Raw genomic sequence first — 24,867 nt, forward strand, 5'->3', positions numbered from 1 at the left:
AATAATGCAAATAAGAAATCAGAGCTGTGTGCTTTGAAGGTAGAGGAGGGGGCAACAAGCCAAAGAATACAGGCAGACACCAGAAGCCAAAAAAGACAAGGAAATAGATTTTTCCCTAAAGCCTCCAGAGGGAAAACGACTCTACTGACCGTTATTTTAGACTTCTGAACTCCAGAACTGTAAAACAATAACTTTGTGTTGCTGTAAGCCACTTGGTTTGTGGAAATTTGTTAATGCAACAAAAGAGAAATAATAGTCTTCAATTAATGATGTTACTCCATGATTTCTCAAAAAATACATATAAATATACATACATACACGCACACACACAAATTTCCTGATGACTCCATTTATTTATTAGTTTATTTTCTAACCAAAAGTGCAAGTGCATGAAATGCAAACGTTACACAAAGTTATATTTTGGCATTACCATTTCAAGCACAGGCAATTTTCTGCATGTAAGAGTTTTTACTCAGAGAATATCACATAGAACAAATTGATAGTTTGAATTGCAGGCCATATTTGCTTTGTGAACATGCACCAAGTGTTGGGGCGGGTAGAAAGGGAACATCTTCTATAGCCCTCGAGTCAAGGCTCAAGTGTACAACTGCACCATTTTCATGCATTTCAAAGCACTTGGGTGTTTTGCCTTTATTTTGCCCTTAAGGCATTTTTCTGTGGTATGTCTTTAAGTGTAATTTAAGTGAAAGATAATTACAAGCCCCAAGATTAAAAACTTGGTTTAGAAAGTGGTTCAAAAGAATATAACATTCAGTAAATGCTTATTTCCCACCCATTTTCTTATCAACCACCACCTACTGTTGCCACCTTATATCAAGTCACTCCATTGGGGTGAATGACACACTTTTGCAGCATGATGTTTTATGTACAAATTGCATTTATTGTTATTCAAGTTGTCAAGTTGGTATTAATGACAAATTTACTTTCATTATTCTATTAAGCAATTAAGCGAGGGATAAGTGCATGTGGCAGGCCCAGGAATCTGCAGTTACAAGCTCCTCACAGAATTTCCTAATGAAAATTAATGCTCGAGAAGCACTGCCTTAGAGAATCACAGGGGAACATTTATTACAGGCGGTCTGCTCTTCATCACATTCCTGTCCTTTTCTTTTCAATTGCTGGTGTTCGAAAAGGAAAGGCAAATTAATATTATTTTCATGAGTGTATTATTATTTTGATGGAAAAACTGAGGTCATTTTAAAAATCACATAGTCAAACTAAAATGGCTTTTTCTCAATTATTCGTTTACTCCCTTCCAGCAAAACACCTGATTCCAAGTGGACTGCAACTTGGACAATTTGCAGATGTCCAGATGGAGGACATTCATCGAAGGCATTCCTAAATGACTGTCAAATTTTGATAAACCTAGATTGGAGAAAGAAGAAAAGAAATGCATAATTCATCCACATACACAGGAAGTGCAGTATCTAATCACTGCATACCCATGTGCGCATATATATGCACACATCCACACCCATACTCACAACGGGCCTGAATAATCACAACTAGGAAGAGTGGAGCCTCAGCTACAGGTACTTTCTGTTTTTGCTTTTAACCTAGCAGTTCTTAGCTCTCTCCTTTTTGCCTGAAAGGGTATAAAGGTTTCGATCCCTTAGCCCAGCCTGGTACTTCATTAACAAACATTTCCTATGGTTTTCTCTTCCCACCTGCCCTTATGCCATTTTTCAGTATTATATCTGTGTTTTAATTGCACTTTAAGTGAAAGGTAATCATGAGCCTCAAGCAGCTTAAAAACTTGGTAAAGAAAATGGCTCTCTTCTGCCCAGTAGAACAGCCTGCAGGGTAACAGGTGGATTTTCCCCCTATTTTTGTTCTCTAAAGTTTATTCATTCATTCGTTAAGTATATGAACATACATTCCTTCATCTAAGAGAGAACAGATGTTATCCACTTGTTGCTATGAAATCGTAAGTATGCAAAATGTGTACTGCCGATGCTAACGTATCATTACTAACATGAGATACCTGTGCTGATCCTTATTTGCAAGGGGCAGTCAGGCCAATGGTGAACAAGATAGATAGTCCCTGTCATCACAGACTTTACATTTAGTGAGGAAAGCAGTGGACTAAGAATTTCATTATGTTATGAAAAGGGATATGATCTGAGAAGTGTGAGGTGCTGAAGAGATGCCGAATCTAATCTAACTTGCACCGTGCAGGGTGGGTGGGTGTGTTGCGGGGAGGGCGCTGCACTAATATTTGCTGAACTGAATTCAGTGCTTGCCCTCCACTTCCTTAGATCCTCATCACTGATTGTTAGAGGAGACTTATGAGTCATTCTTGACTCTAGATATTAATAATCATGTCTTTGGTTTATTAGTTTCTCGGTATGTTTATATAAGAGGGAGAGGGTTGCAAAGTCTTTAACATACACGCAGAGCTCTTGGCTTTCAAGGAAGTACTTCAAGAAATGATGCAGCAAATACATTCAATTTAATGAATATTTATGGAGTACATATGATTTTCAAGGCTTTAGTGGTAGATACAAAAATGAAGTCAATCGTCCTTGGTTTCACAGGTCTTAAATGCAAGTGTGTGTGTATATGAGGCTGGTGGGCAGGAAACAGAAAAACAGAATGGGAACGAGAGAAAAACAAGTAAAAGCATGTACACAAATAATCAAAGAAGGAAGCTTATTCCACAAGTGAGTCAGAAGATAAGAGCGTTTGTTCATGATACAAATATTGGCCTGATGTATTTCTTTTAGGAGAGAACAAACAAAGAGTTCAGAACAATGGGAAGTTCTGAGAAAACAGCAGGTGACATAACCCCTGCATTCGAATATTGGCTCTTCCAGGAGGGACCCCCTGAGCATACTCCGCACTCCTCTTAGTCTCACTTCCTTGTGCTCCCCTGGCTCCTGTACCATATTAAAAGGCAACTCCACCTTGCCCTTTACATGCCCTTTACTCTAATGAGACGATGAAATCTTGAGCCAGCCACATGCCGGAGCATTGCCACGCTAGCACGTAGTGACTGTGTCCAACCCATGATAGACACTCCATTAACAGCAGTTGAGCTGAGCTGGGCACCCCATACAGTATAGAACATATCATAAATTCTCAATAAAGATTTGGTAACAGGTGGTGTCACTTTAAAAATCAAGGAGTAGCCGGGCGCGGTGGCTCAAGCCTGTAATCCCAGCACTTTGGGAGGCCGAGGCGGGTGGATCACGAGGTCAAGAGATCGAGACCATGCTGGTCAACATGGTGAAACCCCGTCTCTACTAAAAATACAAAAAAAAAAAAAAAAAAAATAGCTAGGCATGGTGGTGCATGCCTGTAGTCCCAGCTACTCAGGAGGCTGGGCCAGGAGAATTGCCTGAACCCAGGAGACGGAGGTTGCGGTGAGCTGAGATCGCGCCATTGCACTCCAGCCTGGGCAACAAGAGTGAAACTCCGTCTCAAAAAAAAAAAAAAAAAAAAAAAAAAAAAAATCAAGGAGTAAAGGTTTTAGAAATCATCTTTTCAAGATTCTTGTAGTTAATGTGCAAATGATTACCTGGAGAAGTAGTTAAAAATAAAAAAATAAAGACACCCTCTGAAACTTTGATTCAGAAAAGTTGCAATCAGGATCCGGAAATCTGCTTTTTAAACAAGCTTCCCAGTTAATTTCAGAGCCATATTTTGAGAAACTCTGCTCTCCTTACAGAGCTTTCTAGCAAAACTATCCTTGTCTTTCTGATTTATTGCACAGGTTCATCTTAAAACCCAGGGAGAAGGAATTTATAGAATTCACATTGACGAATGATAGTAATGTTTTCATTTTTGAAAGTTGGGCAACAAAATTGCTCTTTGGGTGAAAATCAGACATGATTAGTTAGTCCACTCCTGACTAATTGTTATCTCAGCCCATGAATCTGAGAATTCATGCGAGCCTGTGGTCATGTCATGTAGGAGACATCTCTACCCCTCTGTACAGCCATAGAGAGCAACCTGTACCTAGAGAAAGGGAAGTGAGTATCTCAGAATTGTTTTAAACAAATGTCATTCATTTCTTTTTCTTTGTCTTTTTAAGACAATTTTTCTCTCTGTAGCCCAGGCTGAAGCGCAGAAGCATGGACACAATCACAGCTCACTGCAGCCTCGACCTCCTAGGCTCAAGCAATCCCTCCACCTTAGTCTCCCCAGTAGCTGGGACTACAGGTGTGCATCACCACACCCAGCTAATTTTGTTTATTTTCTGTAGGTCTGGCTATGTTACTCAGGCTGATCTTGAACTCCTGGACTCAAGGAATTCTCCCGCCTCAGCTTCCCAAAGTGCTGAGATTACAGGTGTGAGCCACCATGTTGAGCCTTATCATTAATTTCAAGGGTTAAATTATAAGAGTTTCTTGAGTTATCCAAAGATTCAATTTTCTAAATATCAGGTTGAACAAAACTTAGCTATATGTGCATCCCCAGAAACCTGAAATACCTAGAAATTATGGGAAGCATCACTCAAAATGTCAGTAAATCAATATTGGCTAGACTCTTAAACAAAATAAATTTTCACTAAACCCCATTGTGATTTCAGAATTAACACAGATTTTGTAAGAGTGCCATAGTGAATTAAAGACCTCGGTCTCCAAGCCATGGGAGTTTGCCTCTGGCAGCCATATTGAAATGAAGGTAATTAACACAGTTCATCTTGCAATAGGATAATGCTTTCAGACTGTTTGAAATTCTACGAGCATCCCACCCAGACCCCAGTAACCCTTTGAAATATGCTGAACCATGGCAGTTAACACACAAGGGGATCATTAAATGAATAAGAGAAGGCAGAGAAATCAGTTTGTAACTGAGATCATTTCATGGGCAGTTTGCCAGCTATTCGGGAAAGTCTAACACAAAGGTTTCTTCATATGAGGCATTTATAAAGTGTAGTGCTATGACTCTACAAAATCACTTTTAAAAATATTTTAAAGGACATTGCCTTTCAAATTATTTTCTAAGTCCTGCTGCTTAAAAATTTTTTTGATGTAAAAATTTAGGAGGCAGATGATAATACTATTACATTTTATCAGCAACAGAAAGTAGTCTTCAGGACAAATGACCAGGACATTTCCTACATGTAGTCACTGTCATCTGTTACACAGCGGAAACCATTCTCAGATATCAGATTATGGTCACTTTTGTCCAGACAATTATGATTACACAGGCAACACTTATGGAGCACAGGCAGGGGTTTTGAAATAGCTGGCAAGGCTGAGAAACAATGATTTCACATCTTGAGTGAGAAAGAGGAAATATTTGAAAGTCATTTTAAAATGATCAAAATTGGAATAAAATATAGGCATGATCACAATAACCTGAGAAGCAGTTACTTACAAGCTATAGTTACCATCAACGAGTATGTGAAGACATTGGCTAAGATTTCTCCCATAAACCATCTGAAACAACAAGATTGCTCCAATTTAGCATACTGATTAGGCATTTCCAACCCAATTCCAATGTGATGTTTTTTAGATTTACTATAGACACGTGATTTCAAGGTTTACTATAAAACAACAGTTATAAAGAGAGTGTGGTATTGGCAAATGGACAGACATATAGATCAATGAAAGAGAGTAGACAGCCCAGAAGTAGACTCATGCAGATAGAGCAAACTGATTTGAATTGAGGTGCAGAAGCAATTCAAAGGAAAACATACAGTCTTTTCAGTCAATGGTGTTGAAACAATTGGATATTCATATTCAAAAAAGGAACTTCGACATATATAACACACCTTACACAAAATTTAATTCAAAATGGGTCATAGACCAAAAATGTAAACTGTAAAAGTGTAAAACTTCTAGACGAAAACACAGGGGAATATTGATATGACCTTGCATTTGGCAATGAGTTTTAAAATACAATACAAAATGCACAATCCATGGAAGAAAAGAAATGAATAATTGGACTTTATCAAAATGCAAAACTTTTGCACCATGAAAGACACTGCTCAGAGAATGAAAAGACAAGGTACAGTCTGTGAGAAAATATTTGCAAATGGCATATCTGATCAAAGACTTCTATCCATAATATATAAAGAACTCTTAAAATTCAATAATAAGAAAACAAGCAGCCCACTTGAAAAAATGAGCAAAAGATCTGAACAGACACTTCACCAAAGAATATATGCAAATGGCAAATAAGTATAAGAACAAATGTTCAACATCATTCATTATCGGAGTAATGCAAATTAAAACAGTCAGGTATCACCACATACCTAGTAGAATGGCGAAAACCCAAACATCTGACAAATGAAATGCTAGGGAAGATGCAGAGCAACAGAAACTCTCATTCATTGCTGTTAAGAATGAAAATGGTGTAAACACTTGGAAGATAGTTTGGCCCTTGCTTACAAAGTGAAACATAGACTTATCATATAACCCAACCGTTGCACCCCTTGATATTAATTGAACTGTGTTGAACTCGGTGTCTGTGCAAAAATCTGCATGTGATTCTTTGTAAAAGCTTTGTTCAAAATTATCAAAAACTGGAAGCAATGAAGACACCCTTCAATAGGTGAATGTATAAACAAACTGTGGTACATTCATACAAGGGAATAAGATTCAGCAACAAAGAGGAATTAGCTAATTGTAGAATGGCACATTTATTATTGCTATGGGTTAGTATCTTTTCTTAGAGGAAGTGAATAGTTTTTTATATTAATCATATACAATCAAAATATTTCATAAGATAAACAATTGTTTCTGACAAAATAAGAAATGAAGGGAAGACAGAAATGGTGGGAAAAACTGAAGTCCCATAAGTGATGGCAGCAGCAGCCCATCTGGAGCAGCTGCTGCAAAGACACCAGCTGCAGCAGGGGAGGAGTGGCCAGGGTTGTGTGCTACATAGAGCCTGCAGGAGCTGGGAACAGGAGGGAGCTGGAAACAGGAGGGAGCCCGGAAACAAACAGGAGGGAGCCCGGAAACAGGAGGGAGCCCAGAACCGGAGGGAGCCAGAACTGGAGGGAGCCTGGAACCGGAACTGGAAGGGAGAGGCCCGCCCTCCCAGGTGCAGCTGCAGCTGCCCAGCCACGTCTTTGAACCCAGGCATCCCTGCCCTCTTGCGGGCCTTGGAAGCCCCCCTGCCCCTGCAGGCTTGGAAGTGCCGGCTCCTGCCCCTGGACTCTCCCTGCTCCCGTTGCCTGCTCTGATTTCCCAGCAAAGTTGTGGCTGGGCCTGCGTGCTATCACAACCTAGCCGGATGTCTGCACACTTCCAGCAGTACTGACAAGACGCTGCCTGCTGTCTCAGCCCCCTCCGGACTTTGAACACCGACCAGCGTCAGAGGGAGGCCAAGAGAGGGCTGAGGGCAGCTCCCTCCTGCAGGCAGCCCCCACCCCGACTAACAGCCTGAGTGCCATGGGTGATATGTTGATGGTGGCAGGAGGCAGAGTGGATCCTGGGCAGAAAGGGACATGTCCCTGGTGAAGCCCCACCTACCAGCCAGGGACAGCCTGAAGCCTGGGAGCTGGACTGCCAGTTCCCCGTGAAGGAGGCCCAGAGTGAGAACTTACGGTGCTTTTTCTGGCCCCCTTCCCCTGCCGCCATGGCTGCCCATAGACCAATCAGCACAAAGGTCCTCCCTTCTGAGCCCATAAAAACCCCCAGACTCAGATTCACAGAGAGGTTGGGACTACCAGCTATGGGAAGGAGCTACCCACTCTGGGTATCCTCTCCACTGAGAGCTGGACACTCATCAAGATGACCTGCCTATGGATAGGAGCTACACACTGCATGAGGGCTGAACTCACTAGGATATATGCCTGTGGAAACGAACTACCCATTTCAGGTCTCCTGAGAGCTGTTCTGTTGCTCAGTGATGTGCCTCTCTACCTTGCTCACTCTTCCAGGTGTCTGCATACCTCATTCTTCCCAGATGCAGGGTAAGAACTTGATACCACCCAAATGGCAGGACTGAAAGAGCTGTAACACCAACAGAGCTGAAACATTTCCCCACGCCACCCTGTCCAGCAAGTTGTGCAAAACAAGGAGAGAAAAGTTGCAGCCCCTTGGGGAGTGCAGACCTAGGGGCTCCCTAAGCCAGGGCTGAAACACCCTCCTTGGAGATGTGTGGTTCCTGACATCTCCAAGCTTTTGGGTGCCACCTCATTTCCCTTGTCCAGATGCTGGTGTCCACAGCAGAAGCTGCTCCTGGTATGTTTGATCCAGCCAGCCATGGCCTCACATGGAGCTGGCACCTGTGAGGTGCCAGTTAGGGTTAGGGCTAGGAGTTGTCTGCTTCACTGCAGCAGCTGGTGTGTCTGGCTGTGCATGGTGACCAGACTCCACATTTGTTTGCTCTCACATCTGTCACCACTTCACACCTTGCTTGCCGTTGGCAGGCATGTGACCCAGGCTAGTAGTGTTGGCCAAGCACAGCCTGCCAGGCTGAGTGGAACAAGACCAGTGGACACAGGCAATACTTAGCAAGAAGGCACCACCAGCAACAGAGGTTTCCAGCTGGCAAAGTGACACCCCAAGGATCCCATGACAAAAGGAGCAAAATTCAATGTGAGATCTAAGCTCACGTTTCTGCTCCCTTCCCCACCTGTCTGTTTTTGGTAATAGTTACTTTTAAGCTAAAAAAAAAATGAATGAGGTATTAATTCATACAACAGCATGTATAAATCTTTCTACATCTTGCTCTATGAAAGAAGCAAGACTGAAAATGTTATGTTCTGTATGACTACATTAATATAACAATCTAGAGAAGCCAAATCTATAGGGACAGAAAACAGATCAGTGGTTCTCAGGAGTTTGGGGAAGAAGGAGTGTTTGACTACAGAACCACAGAGAAACTTTTAAGTATGATAGAACTAGTTTGTATGGTACTGTAGTGATGGGTAAATGGCATTGTGCAATTTGTCAAAACCCATAAAACTTTGCAGCAAACCTTCATGCATACAAATTTAGAAATATCAATCAGGAAGTTGGGGGATTCCAGGATGGAATGCAGACAAAATAATCTAACTGTAGTATAAATGTGTAGCATAATCTCACTGAAGGGAGTGGGGAAAAATAACTTTGGAAAATGGAGTTTCAGCTGGACTTTTAAGACAAAAGGTATAATACGGAAGCATGGTACTCAAGTCAGGAAGATTGTTTCTCACAGTTGGTATGGATTAATTCAGATATGTCTGTACGTGTAAACTAGCATTGAACAAATTAGTAAATGGATGCCAGATGGTGGAAACCTGATTTCTAACTGTAGGAGCACGAGGTTACAGGGAGGCAAGGTGAGGAGAAGGCTAGAATGAAGCATGTGGTATTGAGTTAGAGTTAGATATAACAATATGATTGATATTTTGCTTAAAATATATGCATGCATGGTCACAAAAATACTTTTTGGTATGTAGGTATACATGGGTCAGTAAACATACACATATTTCTTATTCCATCTACTGACTGGCTATAGAAGCAATAACATCCCAGTAGCTCTGAGCACACCCAGCATCTAGATCTTGGTTTCTAGTGTTCTATAATAGAAAGAATAAGGGGTGCTTAGAAAAAAAGGCTGAGGGCTGGCTTATCCCTGTTAACACGGACTTGTTCAAACAGTTGCAGCCGTGTTGGTCCAGTTTCTCTGCTGAAGAGTTACCTTTTTTACCCCTTTCCTCACTCTACTCCCTGGAAGAAGTTTCTAATTGCAGCCCTCCCTCAAAGGATTAAGAGTTAAGCTCCACCTCTTAAGGGAGGAGTAGCTACAAACATGAATCTAAGGAACATTCATCTACAGCCCTGTGAAAGAAAAGAAAGGGCTCTGAGATCAACTCGGAAGCTTGGAAAACACAAAGTGAAATGAAGCTGGATGTGTTCCTTCACCACATTATTTCACTGATTGTTATACTAATGCACATCATGGTACTCCAACTTGGGATATATAGAATGCAGAATTTTGCAAATTTATTTTTAACTACAGGAGCACCCCCCCCCAACTCCACTTTTGTTCTTTTGGTCCCATTGTGATCTAAAAATGTTTTGCAAACCTCATAATTATCTGGGAAGCTTATTTTAAAATAACAATTTTCAGTAAATCTAAATTAGTATCTCAAGAGACGGGATCTAGGACTTTGGATTTAAAAAAGCAACTCCTCTAAGGGACGCTGCTGTATTTGACCCGCAAAATGCGGGACTCAAGAGCAGGCAGCCCATGCTGTCCAGAGTTCAAGAACCATAAAGACCCCTGGACTGTTCTATTCACCTTTGTTTCATTGATTCAACAAATATTGAAGAATTCCAGGCACTGAGGATTCTGAAGTGAGGGAGACGCACAATGTGTCCCCGAAGTCGGCTCTCAGGTAGCTCATATTCTTGTAGGGAAAAGCAGATCCCATTAAAATTTCAACAGATAATCATGTCACAGGTCAGGGAATAATAAGTGCTCTAAATAAAAGTAAAGCAAGGTACATGTGACAAAGAGTGGCATACTATTTACACAGGATTTTCAGGGAAGATCTCTCTGATGATGTGACATTTGAATGGATTTTATCAAGAAGTAAGGCCACATGTAATGAGGATATCTAGAGAAGGATCATAAGAGACAGAGTACACAGCAAGTGCAAAAGCCCTGAGACAGAAGTGGGCTTAGCACCAAGGAACTTGATCACTGCCCTGGCGACTTGGACAGGGAAAGAAAAGAAGGCAGAGGAAGAACATGCAGGCCGGAGGGTGGAGAATAAACATACCTATAAGAAGGCATAAAGAGACAATTTATGTGGGGATATCCAACTACAATGGGAAAGTGGAGTCTCTGCAGAGACCCTAAGTCCCATAATGGGGACTTCAAGTTCCTTTGAACTCCAGGCAGGGACTCTTAGAGTATACCTGTAACAGGGGCCACTTCTTTTATGGACAAAAAGCGATACAATTTTAAGCAAGGTACACTAGGTTTTGTTTGCTTTCTAGGTTTGTTTTTGTTTTTGTTTTGAGATGGAGTTTCACTCTTGTTGCCCAGGCTGGAGTGCAATGGTGTGATCTTGGCTCACTGCATCCTCTGCCTTCCAAGTTCAAGGGATTCTCCTGCCTCAACCTCTGACAGCTGGGATTACAGGTGCCCACCACCACACCCGGCTAATTTTGTATTTTTAGTAGAGACGGGGTTGCACTATGTTGGTCAGGTTGGTCTCAAACTCCTGACCTCAGGTGATCCTTCCACCTCGGCCTCCCAAAGTGCTGGGATTACAGGCATGAGCCACTGAGCCTGGCCCCCTTTCTAGGTTTTGTATGCTTTGTGACAGGATAGAGATAGGCAATGAGAGATAGCAGGGTACTTACCATGGATACACAAATGAACAAATCTTAACCACAGAGCCACCTAACATGTTTTGTGGAATAAGGCAAGAAAAATTATCAATCAATTATAGCTTCACTAATTATGAAACACCACTGCATGAAAATAAAATCTGAATTACCTTGCACATGCAGAAATGATTAAGCACACAGCAAGTAGGATTGCCTGAAAGCAGACGTCTTGCAACAAACTGGTTTCTAATAGAAAGAGCAAAAATAAATAAATAAGAAATCATTGCTGATTCAATCATCTTGGAACAAGAAAATCATCTCAAACTTCCCTTCTACCTACCAAAAACAAAAAAAGTGTTTGAATGTATGTCAGTTCAAGTGATGTATTATAAATAACAAGATAAAATTACCTAATGTTAGACAGGGCTGTCAGACAATTTTCTGCAAATAATTGCTTTCTTCAATCCCTGTAAAATAAAACTATAAAACTATTTACACAGTTTAGGGCTTGCCTTTTGATTTCATTTTGGGGAAAGGCTTTGTAGAGTTTAGGATAATGTAAGAAATCTAACTCTGCAATTGTGATGATAATAATAATAGTGCCTAAAATCTATAAAGTGCCTTATAATTCACAAAGAGCTTTCATACGTTAGTTCACCTAAACAGCACCACAACCCTGTGAGGTGGGTGCCATTATCTTGGTTCTGTGAAGAGAAGAACAAGACTAAAAGAAATGATGAACTTGTCCAAGGTCACACAGCTATGAGGTGTCACAGCCAAGATTAAAAAACCACATCTAGACAGAACATAACATTTTGTCTGAAGTGGGCAGGAAAAGACAATTGCAACTTTGTATACTGGAAGTCTGTAAAGACCAAAAATGAGAACATATATTATGAAACATTTGTCTCTGCAATCAGTACAATATTTCAGTACTACCAAGCCACAGTAGTAACTACAAATCATCAAGCAATTATAGGCATAAGAGTTAAACCAATCATGAACCTCAGGATTATTCTAATCACCTTACACAAATTAAAACAGTTTTAAGGATTACCACATCAAAACCTAAAGGAGAGTATAAAGAGATCTCAACTTAATTTTTGTCAAAATGCTTCAAAAGCTCAATTTTGCAACAGTTGTTTAAAACTTGGAATGACTTTATGCTATAAATGCATTTATTTTTGCTATTTATGCCATGAATGAGGACTGAGTCAGCTAACAAAACTTACTTAGCCCATAATGCGGGTGGAATACTGAAGATTGGCAATTCAAAATATCACAGTAGTAAATTATGTCACTGCAAATGTACAGTCGTTCATGTACATTGTGAATTAAGTTATTGTGAGTTCAACTGAACACTCAACCATCCTCCTAAAGTGTGTTTCTATTCTTAGCCTCCCCTGATTTCATGTGGATTTTGGAAAAAATTTCCTCACAGAAAGAAATCCAGCTTGAAAAACTGCAAAGATCACTAGACTTGGATACTGAAGGATGAATGCATTTAAGTTTGAGATCTACAAAGATGAGTTGTGTGATTTGGGATGAGTTATTCATGGATTCTTTCCTTAAGTAGCCATTTGCTGAATACCTCCTTCAGCTCAGCTCAAGTGTAACCTCTTTCAAGAAGCCTACCTTGATTCTACTAGCTCCTCCTTGGCCCTTAGCTAGCTGCTCCCTCCCTGGACTCCCATTATACCTTGTTCATATCTTCATTAACCCTCCTTCCACATTGAATTACAAATTCTGTGATATTTCTCCATATTCCTCCACCAGACTGCAAGCTCACAGAGAAAATAATCAGTATCTAGCTTCTGTTCTCTAGGGACAGTGCCCATATTTTCCTTGCAGAATCACCTATCCCCACCTTTGGTGCACAGTTTAGGTGAAGTGACTGAGTTTTTCTGATTTTCCTCGAAGCATTTTTTTTCCTTTCAAGCTTTTTGGAGTTTCACATACTTATCAACAAGGTTTTGTCAATGTGAAACAGGCCTTTCCAGAACCAACAAATCAATTATTGACCCCTTGTCATTAATCGAGACCAGGCGTCCCCAAACTACGGCCCTTGGGCCACATGCGGTCCCCTGAGGGCATTTATCCGGCCCCCCACCGCACTTCAGGAAGGGGTACCTCTTTCATTGGTGGTCAGTGAGAGGAGCACAGTATGTGGCAGCCCTCCAACGGTCTGAGAGACAGTGAACTGGCCCCCTGTGTAAAAAGTTTGGGGACACCTGGTCTAGACAGATGTAAGCTCTGTCTGCTGAACAGGAAACTGGAAAGGTGTAGGCACAGATCCACCAGGATCCAGGCAAACATACAGTAACAGTGCAAATAATGGGCATGAGAAAGAGAAATCCTGGGAGCTAGAGGAGTGCCAAGAAGGGTGGGCTCCCTGGAGGAGGTAGCAATTGAGCCTCCTTACATGTTAATAACCTGAATACTGAATTGCCAGTCTTCAGTATTCCACCTGCATTACGGGCTAAGTAAGTTTTGTTAGCTGACTCAATCCTCATTCATGGCATAAATAGCAAAAATAAATGCATTCATAACATAAAGTCATTCTGAGTTTTAAACAACTGTTGCAAAATTGAGCTTTTGAAGCATCTGACATGGAAGGAGGACTTTTTCTTTTCTTTCTATTTTTTTTTTTCTTTTTGAGACAGAGTTTCACTCCACTGCCCAGGCTAAGTGCAGTACATGATCGTGGCTCACTGCAGCCTTGACCTCTTAGGTTCAGGTGATCACCCACCTCGGCCTCCCAGGTAGCTGGGACTTTAGGCATGCACCACCACACCCAGCTAATTTTTTTTAGAAATTGGGTCTCACCATGTTGCCCAGGCTAGTCTTCAACTCCTGGGCTCACAAAATCCTATCACCTCAGCCTCTCGGGTAGCTGAGACTATAGGCATGAGCCACCATGCCTGGCTAATTTTTGTATTTTTTGTAGAGACAAGGTCTTACTATGTCACCTAGGCTGGTCTGGTACAACCTTTTAAAGAGTAACACAGACACAGAAGAGAAGAGAGAACAAAAGACAAAGAATGACAGGATCCTGCACTGTAAGCCTGGGATTTTCTTTTCTTTTCTTTTTTTTTTTTTGAGGCGGAGTTTCGCTCTTGTTACCCAGGCTGGAGTGCAATGGCGCGATCTCGGCTCACCGCAACCTCCACCTCCTGGGTTCAGGCAATTCTCCTGCCTCAGCCTCCTGAGTAGCTGGGATTACAGGCACGAGCCACCATGCCCAGCTAATTTTTTTTTTTTGTATTTTTAGTAGAGACGGGGTTTCACCATGTTGAGCAGGATGGTCTTGATCTCTCGACCTTGTGATCCACCCGCCTTGGCCTCCCAAAGTGCTGGGATTACAGGCTTGAGCCACCGCGCCCGGCCAAGCCTGGGATTTTCATTAAGATGAGTCAATACATTCTTTTATTGATTGATCCACTTTGAGTTGGGTTTCCATCTACTGGAACTCAAAAATCTTCAACTGATACAGATGAAGTACCTACCTATATCCTTAGCACCTGGAACAGAACACACATGCAAAACCTACATGCAAAGGACTTAAAGGAAGATGAAGACCTTGTCCACCCAGGACTTCATAGCCCAGTGAGAGAGAGGAAAACAAACACTTTCTATAGCGAAAAATAGAGTGCCAGAGAATCGAGGCGAAGTGAAGTGCTAATACCACCAGCCAGAAGGGGATAGAGAAGGCGCAGAGAGGAAGTCTCATCTAATTGGAGCCTTGAGGAAGGGCAGGGAAGCCACCCAGGTATAGCAGATGGGAAAGATACTCCAGACACAGCAAAGAGCTTATATTTGTTCTTACAAAACTCTGGGCAAAGAGTACAAAGGTTAACTTTACCTGTCTAAATCTGAATATTCTTATCTGTAAAATGGAGGTAGCACACTTATTAATTGGTCCATCAGCCATAAAGCATTATCTCTGTGCCTATGTGGGCATTTTGGAATTCACAGATGAATATGACCTAGTGCTCATATTTAAGGAGCTCACAGACGCAAACATACAGTAACAGTGCAAATAATGGGCATGAGAAAGAGAAATCCTGGGAGCTAGGGGAGTGCCAAGAAGGGTGGGCTCCCTGGAGGAGGTAGCTATTGAGCCTCCTTGGGTGTTAATAACCTGTCATTTCAACATCTGGAAAGGGAACATTAAAAACAAACAAAAACAAACAAAAATTCAGAAGACTTATCTAGTAGCTATACTGGGAACACAATATAAAAAGCATACTGATCTTCAGGACGAGAAGAGTAATGGCCAGTGAAGTTAATATTTATAATTTTGTGAAAGGAAATAAAGAGAAAATATTTTTTCCATTTAATTTCAACTTTATGTAACAATCACTTCACATTTACTGAGTATTCAGTAGACATGACACAGTATGCTAAGTACTTTACATGAGTTATTCTAGTCATTACAAGGTAGGAATTTTGATCATCTCCATGTAGAGATAAAAATGTGAAGTTTGAGAGAGTTTGGTAAACTGCTTCTGAGTTATAGCTAACGGGTAGGGAGCTGGGCTTTTAATCTCAGCAAGCCAATGACAGAGTGAGCTCTCTTCACCTTGCTGCAGCACCATGTCCAAACATGTTTAATCTGACATTAGCAAACTAGAGATTAAGGGACATGCTTGCTGAATTTATACCAAATGCCTTTATTATTTTTTGACTTTCCGTGGTCAAGAACATAAAGGATGTTCTTTTCATTCTTTTTCTTCCTCCTTGTCCTCCGCCTCCTCCTCCTCCTCCTCCCCCTCCTCCTCCTCCCACCCTCCTCCTTCTTCTTCTTCCTCTTCTTCATTTTTTGAGATGGAGTCACACTCTGTCACCCAGGCTGGAATGCAGTGGTGCGATTGCAACTCACTGCAACTTCAGCCTTCCTAGTTCAAGCAATTCTCCCTGCCTCAGCCTCCCAAGTAGCTGGGATTAAGGTGTGTGTCATCATGCCTAGCTAATTTTTGTATTTTTACTAGAGCTGGCATTTCACCATGTTGGCCAGGCTGGTCTTGAACTCCTGACCTCAGGGTATCCACCCACCTTGGCCTCCCAAAGTGCTGAGATTACAGGCAAGAGCCACTGTGCCTGGCCTTTTTTTTTCTTCTTATGTAGTATGTCCACTACACAGCTAAGAATTAAAATAGGAAACATCTGTGTATCTTCCACTCTGCTTTATTGAAGCTAACGTTTTACAAAATAGTCTCAGGATTTTCTTTTTAATAGAGCACTGCAGACCCAGTGCTTCTGGTGCCTCTAACATGACACTCAAAGGCAAAGGGTCATCTGGGCTCTAGCAGAGGCCAGGTGTCCTCCCCTCTTCCCACGGTTTGGTACCAGCTCCTAAGGGCACATTAGTCATTCTCAGGTTCTGAAAGGAAGAATTCTTTGGGTGTGGCAAAGATTTTGAAAACCTGAACTCACCTGAATGATCTGAACTATCCTCCTGGAAATGTTCAGAAGCTGTCAACTGGGACTGAAGAGACGAGTCGTGGAAGTTTCCTCCAGGAGGTTGAGATATGATGTGGCTGGAAGAGGTTATTGCAGACTCTGTATTCATCTTCCCTGACTTCCAGTCACCAGACAGAGAAGAACAGTCCAAATCACCTCCTGGAAAAGCAGAGGGGGTCAGTGAGAGAGAGAAAGAGAAAGAGAGAGAGAGAGGGAGAGAGAGAGTGTTCACTGACTCCTCAATGCACAGTTAGTTCCTAATATTCACAAAAATAGTATCATTGATACACTATTGCACTACCATAGTGGGATGGGGGAAGGTTTTCTGGATGAGATGGTGTATTAGTCTGTTGTCATGTTGCTGATAAACACTTTCCTGAGACTGTGTAGTTTATAAAGAAAAAGAGGTGTACTAGACACACAGTTCCACATGGCTGGGGAGGGCTCACAATCATGGTGGAAGGCAAGGAGGAGTAAAGTCTTGTCTTACATGGATGGCGGCAGGCAGGCAGAGAGAGAATAAGAGCCAAGCAAAAAGGGAAACCTCTTATAAAACCATCAGATCTCATGAGACTTATTCACTTTCATGAAAACAGCATGGGAAAGACCCATCCCCATGATTCAATTCCCTCCTACCAGGTCCCTCCTACAACACATGGGAATTGTGGGAGCTACAATTCAAAATGAGATTTGGGTGGGGACACAGGTAAATCATATCAGATAGCATTTCTATTTGTCATCATCTTTGAAGGTTGAAGAGAAGTATCCGGTGAAGAGATAAACAAAGGCCAGAGGTATCTTCAATGACATTGAGGTTTGCATAGATGGATTTAAAAGACATGTAGTCAGATGAACCTCATATATTTATAGGACCAAACTTTAGCAGTCAACTCCTTCTACTTCTAATTCGTTTATTCATTTAACATTTATTGAGTGTGACTACGTATCAGAAACTGACCTAGCTGCTGGGATATAGTGGTGAATTAGAACAATATCTCTGTCCTTACATACTGCTGGAGGACAGGGGAGAAAATATCTTGTGGTAAGTGTCATGAAGGAAATTCTCCCTCTATAAAATACATTGAAATGCTGGATAAAATATAGCAACCATCTGTTTAAATTTTTTATTCAAAGAGGCTATTTCATACATACATAGCTTCAAGAACATGCACCCATTTTCTTCTATGATGATTCATACATAAATATATTTTACTGTCCCTAAACTTAGCCTGACATTCTCACAAAAAAGTCAAGTTTATTGCAAAAGCATGCATGCAGCATCAAGTGTCAAACATGCTAAGGTGACTCCTCATAACAATTGGTGTCTTCAGTGTGAGGTCAACAAGGAATGAATTTTAATCCTTGTTTGAGTCAGAGATGAAGGGATCCCAAGCCAAAGCTCCCTTGGAAAGGATGAATGTGTTAAAAGTGCCTTTCAACAACAGGGAAAGTTAAGCACCACACCTCTGACTCTGCCACTGGAAGTCTCTCATTTGGTTCATCTGGCATAAATGTACCTAGGAATTCTCTTGGTTCTGTCTTGAGTGGTCTGTATCATATTCCAGGGTTTAACTTTACTCTTGTGATCTTGGTTAAAAATTCAAGCCAGTTTAGAGCTCATTGACTTGGAATCAAAGCCACTCAGAAAAAGTAGCCAGAGTCCTGCCTTGGGACACAGGTATTTTCTAGGCTGATATCTAAAAGAGATTACACATGCCCAACAAATGTTATTTTTCTTTAACTCTATACCTGAGCTCAAAAGAAGGAATTATTCCCAAAGGCATGTGCTGTGGATGAAACTTCCAAAAGGGGTGGGGAGAGGGCCTTCGAAGTCATATTAATCAAAGGTCTATGGATTAACTGACATTAGGGACAAGGAAAAGGCCTTGATCTCAAGAGAGGCAGAAAATTGAAACCGATAGGACTCAAAATGCTACTTCCTCAATGAAAACATGGCTAGGAAAAAACATCTGCCCACTAGTTCTAGGAGAAGGCATGAAAGCTTATCTCTTTTGGCCTAGGTAATGAGTGGGAGGAAATGTCTCCCCTAACACTTTATAAGTAAGTGGGTTTTGAGTTAAAATTTATGCTAACCTGAAAAGTTAATATTTTAAAAAGTCCCAAGCTGATACTAGCCCTGTGACATCTGCCAGAAGCCAACATAAAAGCTCTCACTGAAAACACACTGTAAGCCAATCTGCAAAGATTTCCCCAGATAAAGCCCAAAGGACATGAGCTCACAATCTAAAATTACAAATTATACAGAGAAATAATCTCCCATGGGTAAGGAGAATAAATATGGTGCTTCAAAAAAAAGATAATCCTGTAGCGGGAGACGATGGGGGTAGCCATGAAGTTACTGTCTGGCTTTAAGCTTTGAGCAGGAGGCATGATGTTTGGAGAAATTGTCCTAATTTATCTTACCTTGAGGGAAACTGAAGACCTGCAAAATTTGTGTTTTTTGTTTTTTTTGGGTTTTGTTCATATTCCTAATATGTCCTTATTTTTGCTTCTTGTCTAAATAGGACAATTATTTCTATGGTCCATCTAAGCTTTGATTTCATGACTAAGGGAAGTAGGCATATTGACTGGGCAAATATTTAGTAAACTTATAAACTGTAGGACACTTTGATGGGAGGGGAACAAGGGAGAATAAGACACTGTCCCAAAAGAAGTTGAAATCTAGAGGGCGTGTGTGTGTGTGTGTGTGTGTGTGTGTGTGTGTGTGTTTGTACACACGAGTCAACAGCGGGAATCAGTAAAGAAGGCATCACTTATGGACGGGGAAACAGATGATCATTTGCTAAAAAGAGATAAAACATGGTTTGGTAGAAATTTCAAGGACTTTGGCATCAGAAAGATTGGAACATACATTGTAATACTAGTAACAGGGCAATTTACTTAATTTTTCTGACCCTGAGTTTCTTCACGTAAAATAAGACAGTAATGTCTACTTTTTGACAGCTGTGATCATTGAAGGAGAAAAGGCAAAATTGTAAACATCCTAACATATAGTATAGATGGAGATAATTGAAACTTCTATCACTAATAAAAATTATAATATATATTGTCCCTAGTTACATGACCAAACGGGTTAGTCAACTTCACGCGGAGTTGGGGGTGGTAGGAAGGTGCCGATGAGTCATTAAAGGATGTTTAAAGGTAGACGGGATTTTAAAGAATTTATCATTCTATAATAAAAGGAGCTTGCTACTTGACCTTGGGAAAGGTAATATTTACTTTGAATTAGATATACAGGAAATTGCTATACCATGAAGAGATTTCTAAACTTGCCCAGACATTTCTAGGCACAACCTTTATCCCATATGGCTGCTTAATTGCCCTGACTTCACTGTAGGACAGACTAGAAGAAAGTGCCCCAGTGGAGGGAAAATACCCCTCTCTGCCCCCTGCCCCATCACAAAGCTGAAGAGGCATAGTGAGAGGGTCTCTGGGAGAGACCAACTGGACGTAGTGGAGAATAGCCACCACTCCTGAGAAGGGCTTAGAGACAGGGACAAGAAAAAAACAAGGGGGAAGAAATGAAAGAATCAAAAAGGTGATTTTTACTGTCATACGAACTTCAAGGGGAACAAACGGGAATCTGAACAGCCCCAGTGAATAAATAGAAACTTTCTCTGCCTTGATTGCTGTCATGGAATGTCCAGAGCATAAAATGACTAAGGAAAAATATCAACCAGCTAGGAGGAAAGACTGAGGCAGCCCCCAGGTGACAGTCCCAGCCAGAGGAGTTGGGAGGTGGAGCAAAAGTAAAGGGAGAACAATGTGAAGGATGCTGTGTGGATACAGGCCGGGAAGATCTACGTACCATTCAGTGCAGTCATTGTATATACTGCAAATGCTGCCCTGGAAGAAGGTAGTCAAATTAGACACTGCTCTGCCCTACTCAGGATCTGGAGAGGGACAGACAAGCAAATGAACAATTAGGATGCAATAAGGTAATTGCCACAATGAAGGCTGGAACATGTTATCAGGTGGGAGTCTAGGAAGGGGTGTCTGAGTCTGTTTGCGGGAAGTCCAGGGAGGCTTCACAGAGGAGGCAGTGCTTCATTGGAGACTGGAAGGATGAGTAGGAGTTCTTCTACATAGACAGCAGGAAGAGGACAGTTCAGGCAGAGAGGAAGAGGGTGCATGTGGATAAAGAGAAATTACAAAACATCCATCTATGAGAGATCAGGGTTGATTCCCAGAAGAGTGTTTTCCTGTGCAGCTGGACAAGAGCATGTGTGTGAAGTCAGTCTGAGGAGATTATTCTGTCTGGGCTGATAAGCAGAGGTCACATCGTGTGGGGTCTCATGTCACACTCTAAGCTAAGATTGACTCTGTGGGCATTTGGAGTCATTAAAAAAATTTGAGCATGAGTGTAACATGAAATGCTTTGTGCGTTAAAATGCTCACTCAGCAGTGAGAGATTTTTAAGATTCCTAGTCTCCCATTCTAGGAGCTGAGTGACTATGGGGCTCTAAGAGACACTGGGGTCCTCCTACAACAGTAGTTCTTAATATGGGGTGAAATCTCCTTCTGGGGGACATGGTGCAGTATGTTGAGACAGTTTATGTTTTCATAACTTGGGGTGAGGTGAGGGTTCTTATGGGCATCTACTGAACAGAGGCCAGGGATGCTATTAAGCACACAATAATGCACAGGACCAGTGTCACAACAAGGCATTACCTGGCCCAGAATGCCATGATGCTGAGGCTGAGAAACCCTGTTTGAGAGAGCGTCCTAACCATCTAAGGCAACTGCATCATTAGAGTCCTTTCGACAACTCTGGTAGGTGCTTCGAGTGGGGACCATGTGTCTGTATTTTCCTGGTTGTGCTTACTCTAGTCAAAACATTCTGCTCTCTCCCTTCCGAGGACAGATCATAATTTATGATTTTATAATTCTTATAGAAATACAGACAATAGAATGCATAATTTGTGTGATTTTTTGGTTATTTAGGGTCTGCTCCCTCACTAGACGAAAGACTCTGTGAGAAAAAGGTCACTTCATCTGTCCCAGACACCAGCAATTAGTACTCAGCTCATAGTTAGCATTCAATAAACTTTATGGAGAATTCAGTACGAGGTGAAAGGTTAAGACATGAGGTGTTATTTGCAAAACTTAACAAGGGCCTGTTATAACAGAGTACAGAAACTATAGAGAAAGTGGGTTGGTCTTCACCACCACGGAGGCTAAGGCTGAGCTAAGACTGAGACTTCAAGAGAAGAGAACGGCTGGTGGGCTGGCTCCACCTGTGGTCCCACAGCCTGGATACTGAGCTGGGGATCTTGGACTGGGGAATTCCTACTAACCCTGCAGGCTTCCTTATACCACCGTTCACATAGCCTTTGGCAGCTTGACAAAGCAGTCTGTGGATACATCTCTGCCGGTTGCCATAGAGAAAGGAGCAGCAGAAAATGAAAGATACAGATTATCCAATAATGACCAGGCTGCTGAGGGGGTCCTGGACGACGCCCATCCCAGCACTGTGCATGATAGCCAAGATGTGGAAGCAGCCCAAATGTCCATCCATAGATGAATGGATGTTGGAAATGTGGTATATACAGACAATGGAATATTATTCAATCTTAAAAAAAGAAGGAACTCTTGCCACTTGCAACAACATGAATAAACCTGGAGCACAGTATGCCAAGTCAAATAAGTCAGTCCCAGAAGGACAAATATGGCATGATTCTCCTTCTACGAGGTGGGCAAAATAGTCAAACTCATAGGGGCAGACAGTACAATAGTGGCTGCCAGGGGTTAGGGGTTGGGGTGAGGGAAATAGGGAGCCATTGTTCAATGTGAATACAGTCTCAGTTATGCTGGAAAGATGAGTTATAGAGATCTGCTCTACAATATGGTACCTGTAGTTAACAATATGCTATTTATTAAGAAGGTAGCTCTCATGTTATGTTCTTACCCGACCCCCCCCACACACACACAGAGAGAGAGAAAGAAAGAGAGAGAGAGAGAGAGACAAAGACAGAGACAGAGACAGAGACAGGAACTTTTGGGACATATTGGATGTGTCTATTACCTTGATTATGGCGATGCAATCACAGGTGTCTGCGTATGTCTAAAGTCATAAAATTGCACACATGAAATATGTGCAGTTCTCTGTATAGCAATTACACCTCAATAAAGCTGTTAAGAAAAAAGAGGAGGCTAGCTGATCAAATCAATGTGGAAGTGAGAAAGAGCTGGGAACTTCCAAGGCTAATTATGTATTCATAAGTGTCCCTTAACTGCAATCTGGGTAGATGTGGAGGAGACTGTGACAACAGTAAAAAGATCACTGTGCTGTTTCCCAGGACTGCCCAGTTGAACATAGAACTTTGCTTCTGAGAGTTGGATGAAATGAAAAATGTATCCTATATAGAATACTGGAAATTGTACACAGAATTTTCTAAAAGAAAAGATGGTATTCAACAGAGAAACCACAAAAGAAGTCTTAGCATTCAAATATGATCAAGGAGCTTTTTCATCTCTGAAAAGACATGATTTGACCCAAACTCACTTTCCCTGATTGACAGTGAATTTTCCTCTCCAAGCTTAGTAACAAATAAAAGGATAATAATGCAAAAAAAATTATCAAATAGCTTGTTGTATTTTTGTTGAAGATACCTATTTCATTCTGTTTCACCCAATTTCTAAATTTGATGTAATTTACTTCCATTGGGAAGATTCTGTATCGTCTAAGCACATCTTCCACATCCTTTTATCTAAAAATGGACATTACTTGCTATAAACAGAAGCCCAAAGCCACATACAGGTGTTGCCATCAAAGATATTTATGTGACAGGCATGCATTCTAGAGAAAGGCACGGAGCTCAAGTTCAGGTGACTTGCCCGGAGTCATCCTGCCTTTTCTAGGACTGGCAGAAATAGAGCCCATCCTGTTCAGTCCTCCCTGTGTGAATCCTCTACTCTCCTTCACTATGACTCACAGGCTCTGGGAACACATCCCAAATTGCAGTATTGGGGCCTGGGTAGCTGCAAAATTCCATGGCTCAAGAATGAATTGCAACTAATGAGGAAAGGTGTCAACACAGCTGGGAAACGGGTGAACTGAGGACAAACAAAACAGGCAAAAACATCCTCTTGCCTGAAAAATGAAGCACAAGAAAATCAGGGGAAGTAATGTTTGATTGCATCCATTGCTCAGAGAGAAAACAGCAAAACAATTTAATTTTGATTTCTTCTGGAGTCTTCTAACTAGGCATTTCCAGAGAAAAATAAATTGCTGATAGAAGTCACGGGGCCTTGGGTAAATCCGGAAAGCAAGAAGTCTGGGGAGGATGTGATGACTTTGACAGCAGAGATGAGAGATTTCAAAGTCCTGTGTGCACCCAGGTTGACTAATTACTGATTCTGGATGGAGGTAGTTTGATTTGTTATATTTAGAGGATATTTGGAAACCATGAGAATTTTAATAAGATACCTCATGCACGTGCAGCATTGCTGTGGTCCAATCACTTTGAAATTGTTTGGACATATTTTGAAGAGACAGCGATGGAAAAACTAGATGTTAATTTCTATATATGTGAAATACTGCTTTTAGAACAGCGATTCTCAGACTTTAGTCATCCAGACATCATTTTCCTGATTTTTGCCAAATCCTGGAACCTGCTTGCTCTCAGCCATTTAATATTTTCTTAAACTTGTCTCAGTCTACATTTTTACTTTAAAGCAATCTTTATATCAGTCACAGAAATACCCTAAACAGAAAGTAAACATGAAAATCAGTACAATGGAAAACGTAACCTTATTTCACGTGTTTGAAATACTGGTGTGTAGCAGAAAGCTCTGAGCCTGTTCTTGGTTAAGAAGAACCATGTTAAAACCAAAGAGAGTATAGCAAATGGTAGAGAACCTGACAGCTACAAAGGTTCTAAACTGAGGCTTGGTCTTCTTGGTTTTATCAGAGGACTGTAAGGGAACTGGAAGAGGAGCCACAGCTTCTCTCTCACTGTGTCATTCAATGTTCACTTTTGCTGTGTCCTAGCAGCATTTCCTACATTGCTTTAGAACTGAGAAGAGACTTGCCTTGTTGCTCCAGAAAAAAACAGGGGAGAACCAATGGATGGACACTTCAAAAGGAACCCTATGGGTAAGCCTGAGTTAGCCATTCCTGGAGCAG

General features: G+C 41.4%; 1 protein-coding gene across 1 annotated transcript in view; it reads right to left on the bottom strand.

The window, feature by feature from the left end:
- Positions 1-880: 880 nt before the first annotated feature.
- TMEM71 (transmembrane protein 71) overlaps positions 881-24,867 on the bottom strand; it is a 42,217-nt gene continuing 18,230 nt past the window's right edge. Inside the window, exons 6-9 of the mRNA XM_010344229.2 lie at positions 16,692-16,877; positions 11,426-11,501; positions 5,350-5,411; positions 881-1,386 (exon numbers count right to left, since the gene is read on the bottom strand). Coding sequence (XP_010342531.1) covers positions 1,259-1,386; positions 5,350-5,411; positions 11,426-11,501; positions 16,692-16,877 — 452 coding nt within the window. The 3' untranslated portion in view covers positions 881-1,258. The remainder of the gene's footprint in view (positions 1,387-5,349; positions 5,412-11,425; positions 11,502-16,691; positions 16,878-24,867) is intronic.

The sequence above is a fragment of the Saimiri boliviensis genome, chromosome 15 (genome assembly GCF_048565385.1).
Source record: "Saimiri boliviensis isolate mSaiBol1 chromosome 15, mSaiBol1.pri, whole genome shotgun sequence".
In the NCBI taxonomy this organism is placed as follows: Eukaryota; Metazoa; Chordata; class Mammalia; order Primates; family Cebidae; genus Saimiri; species Saimiri boliviensis.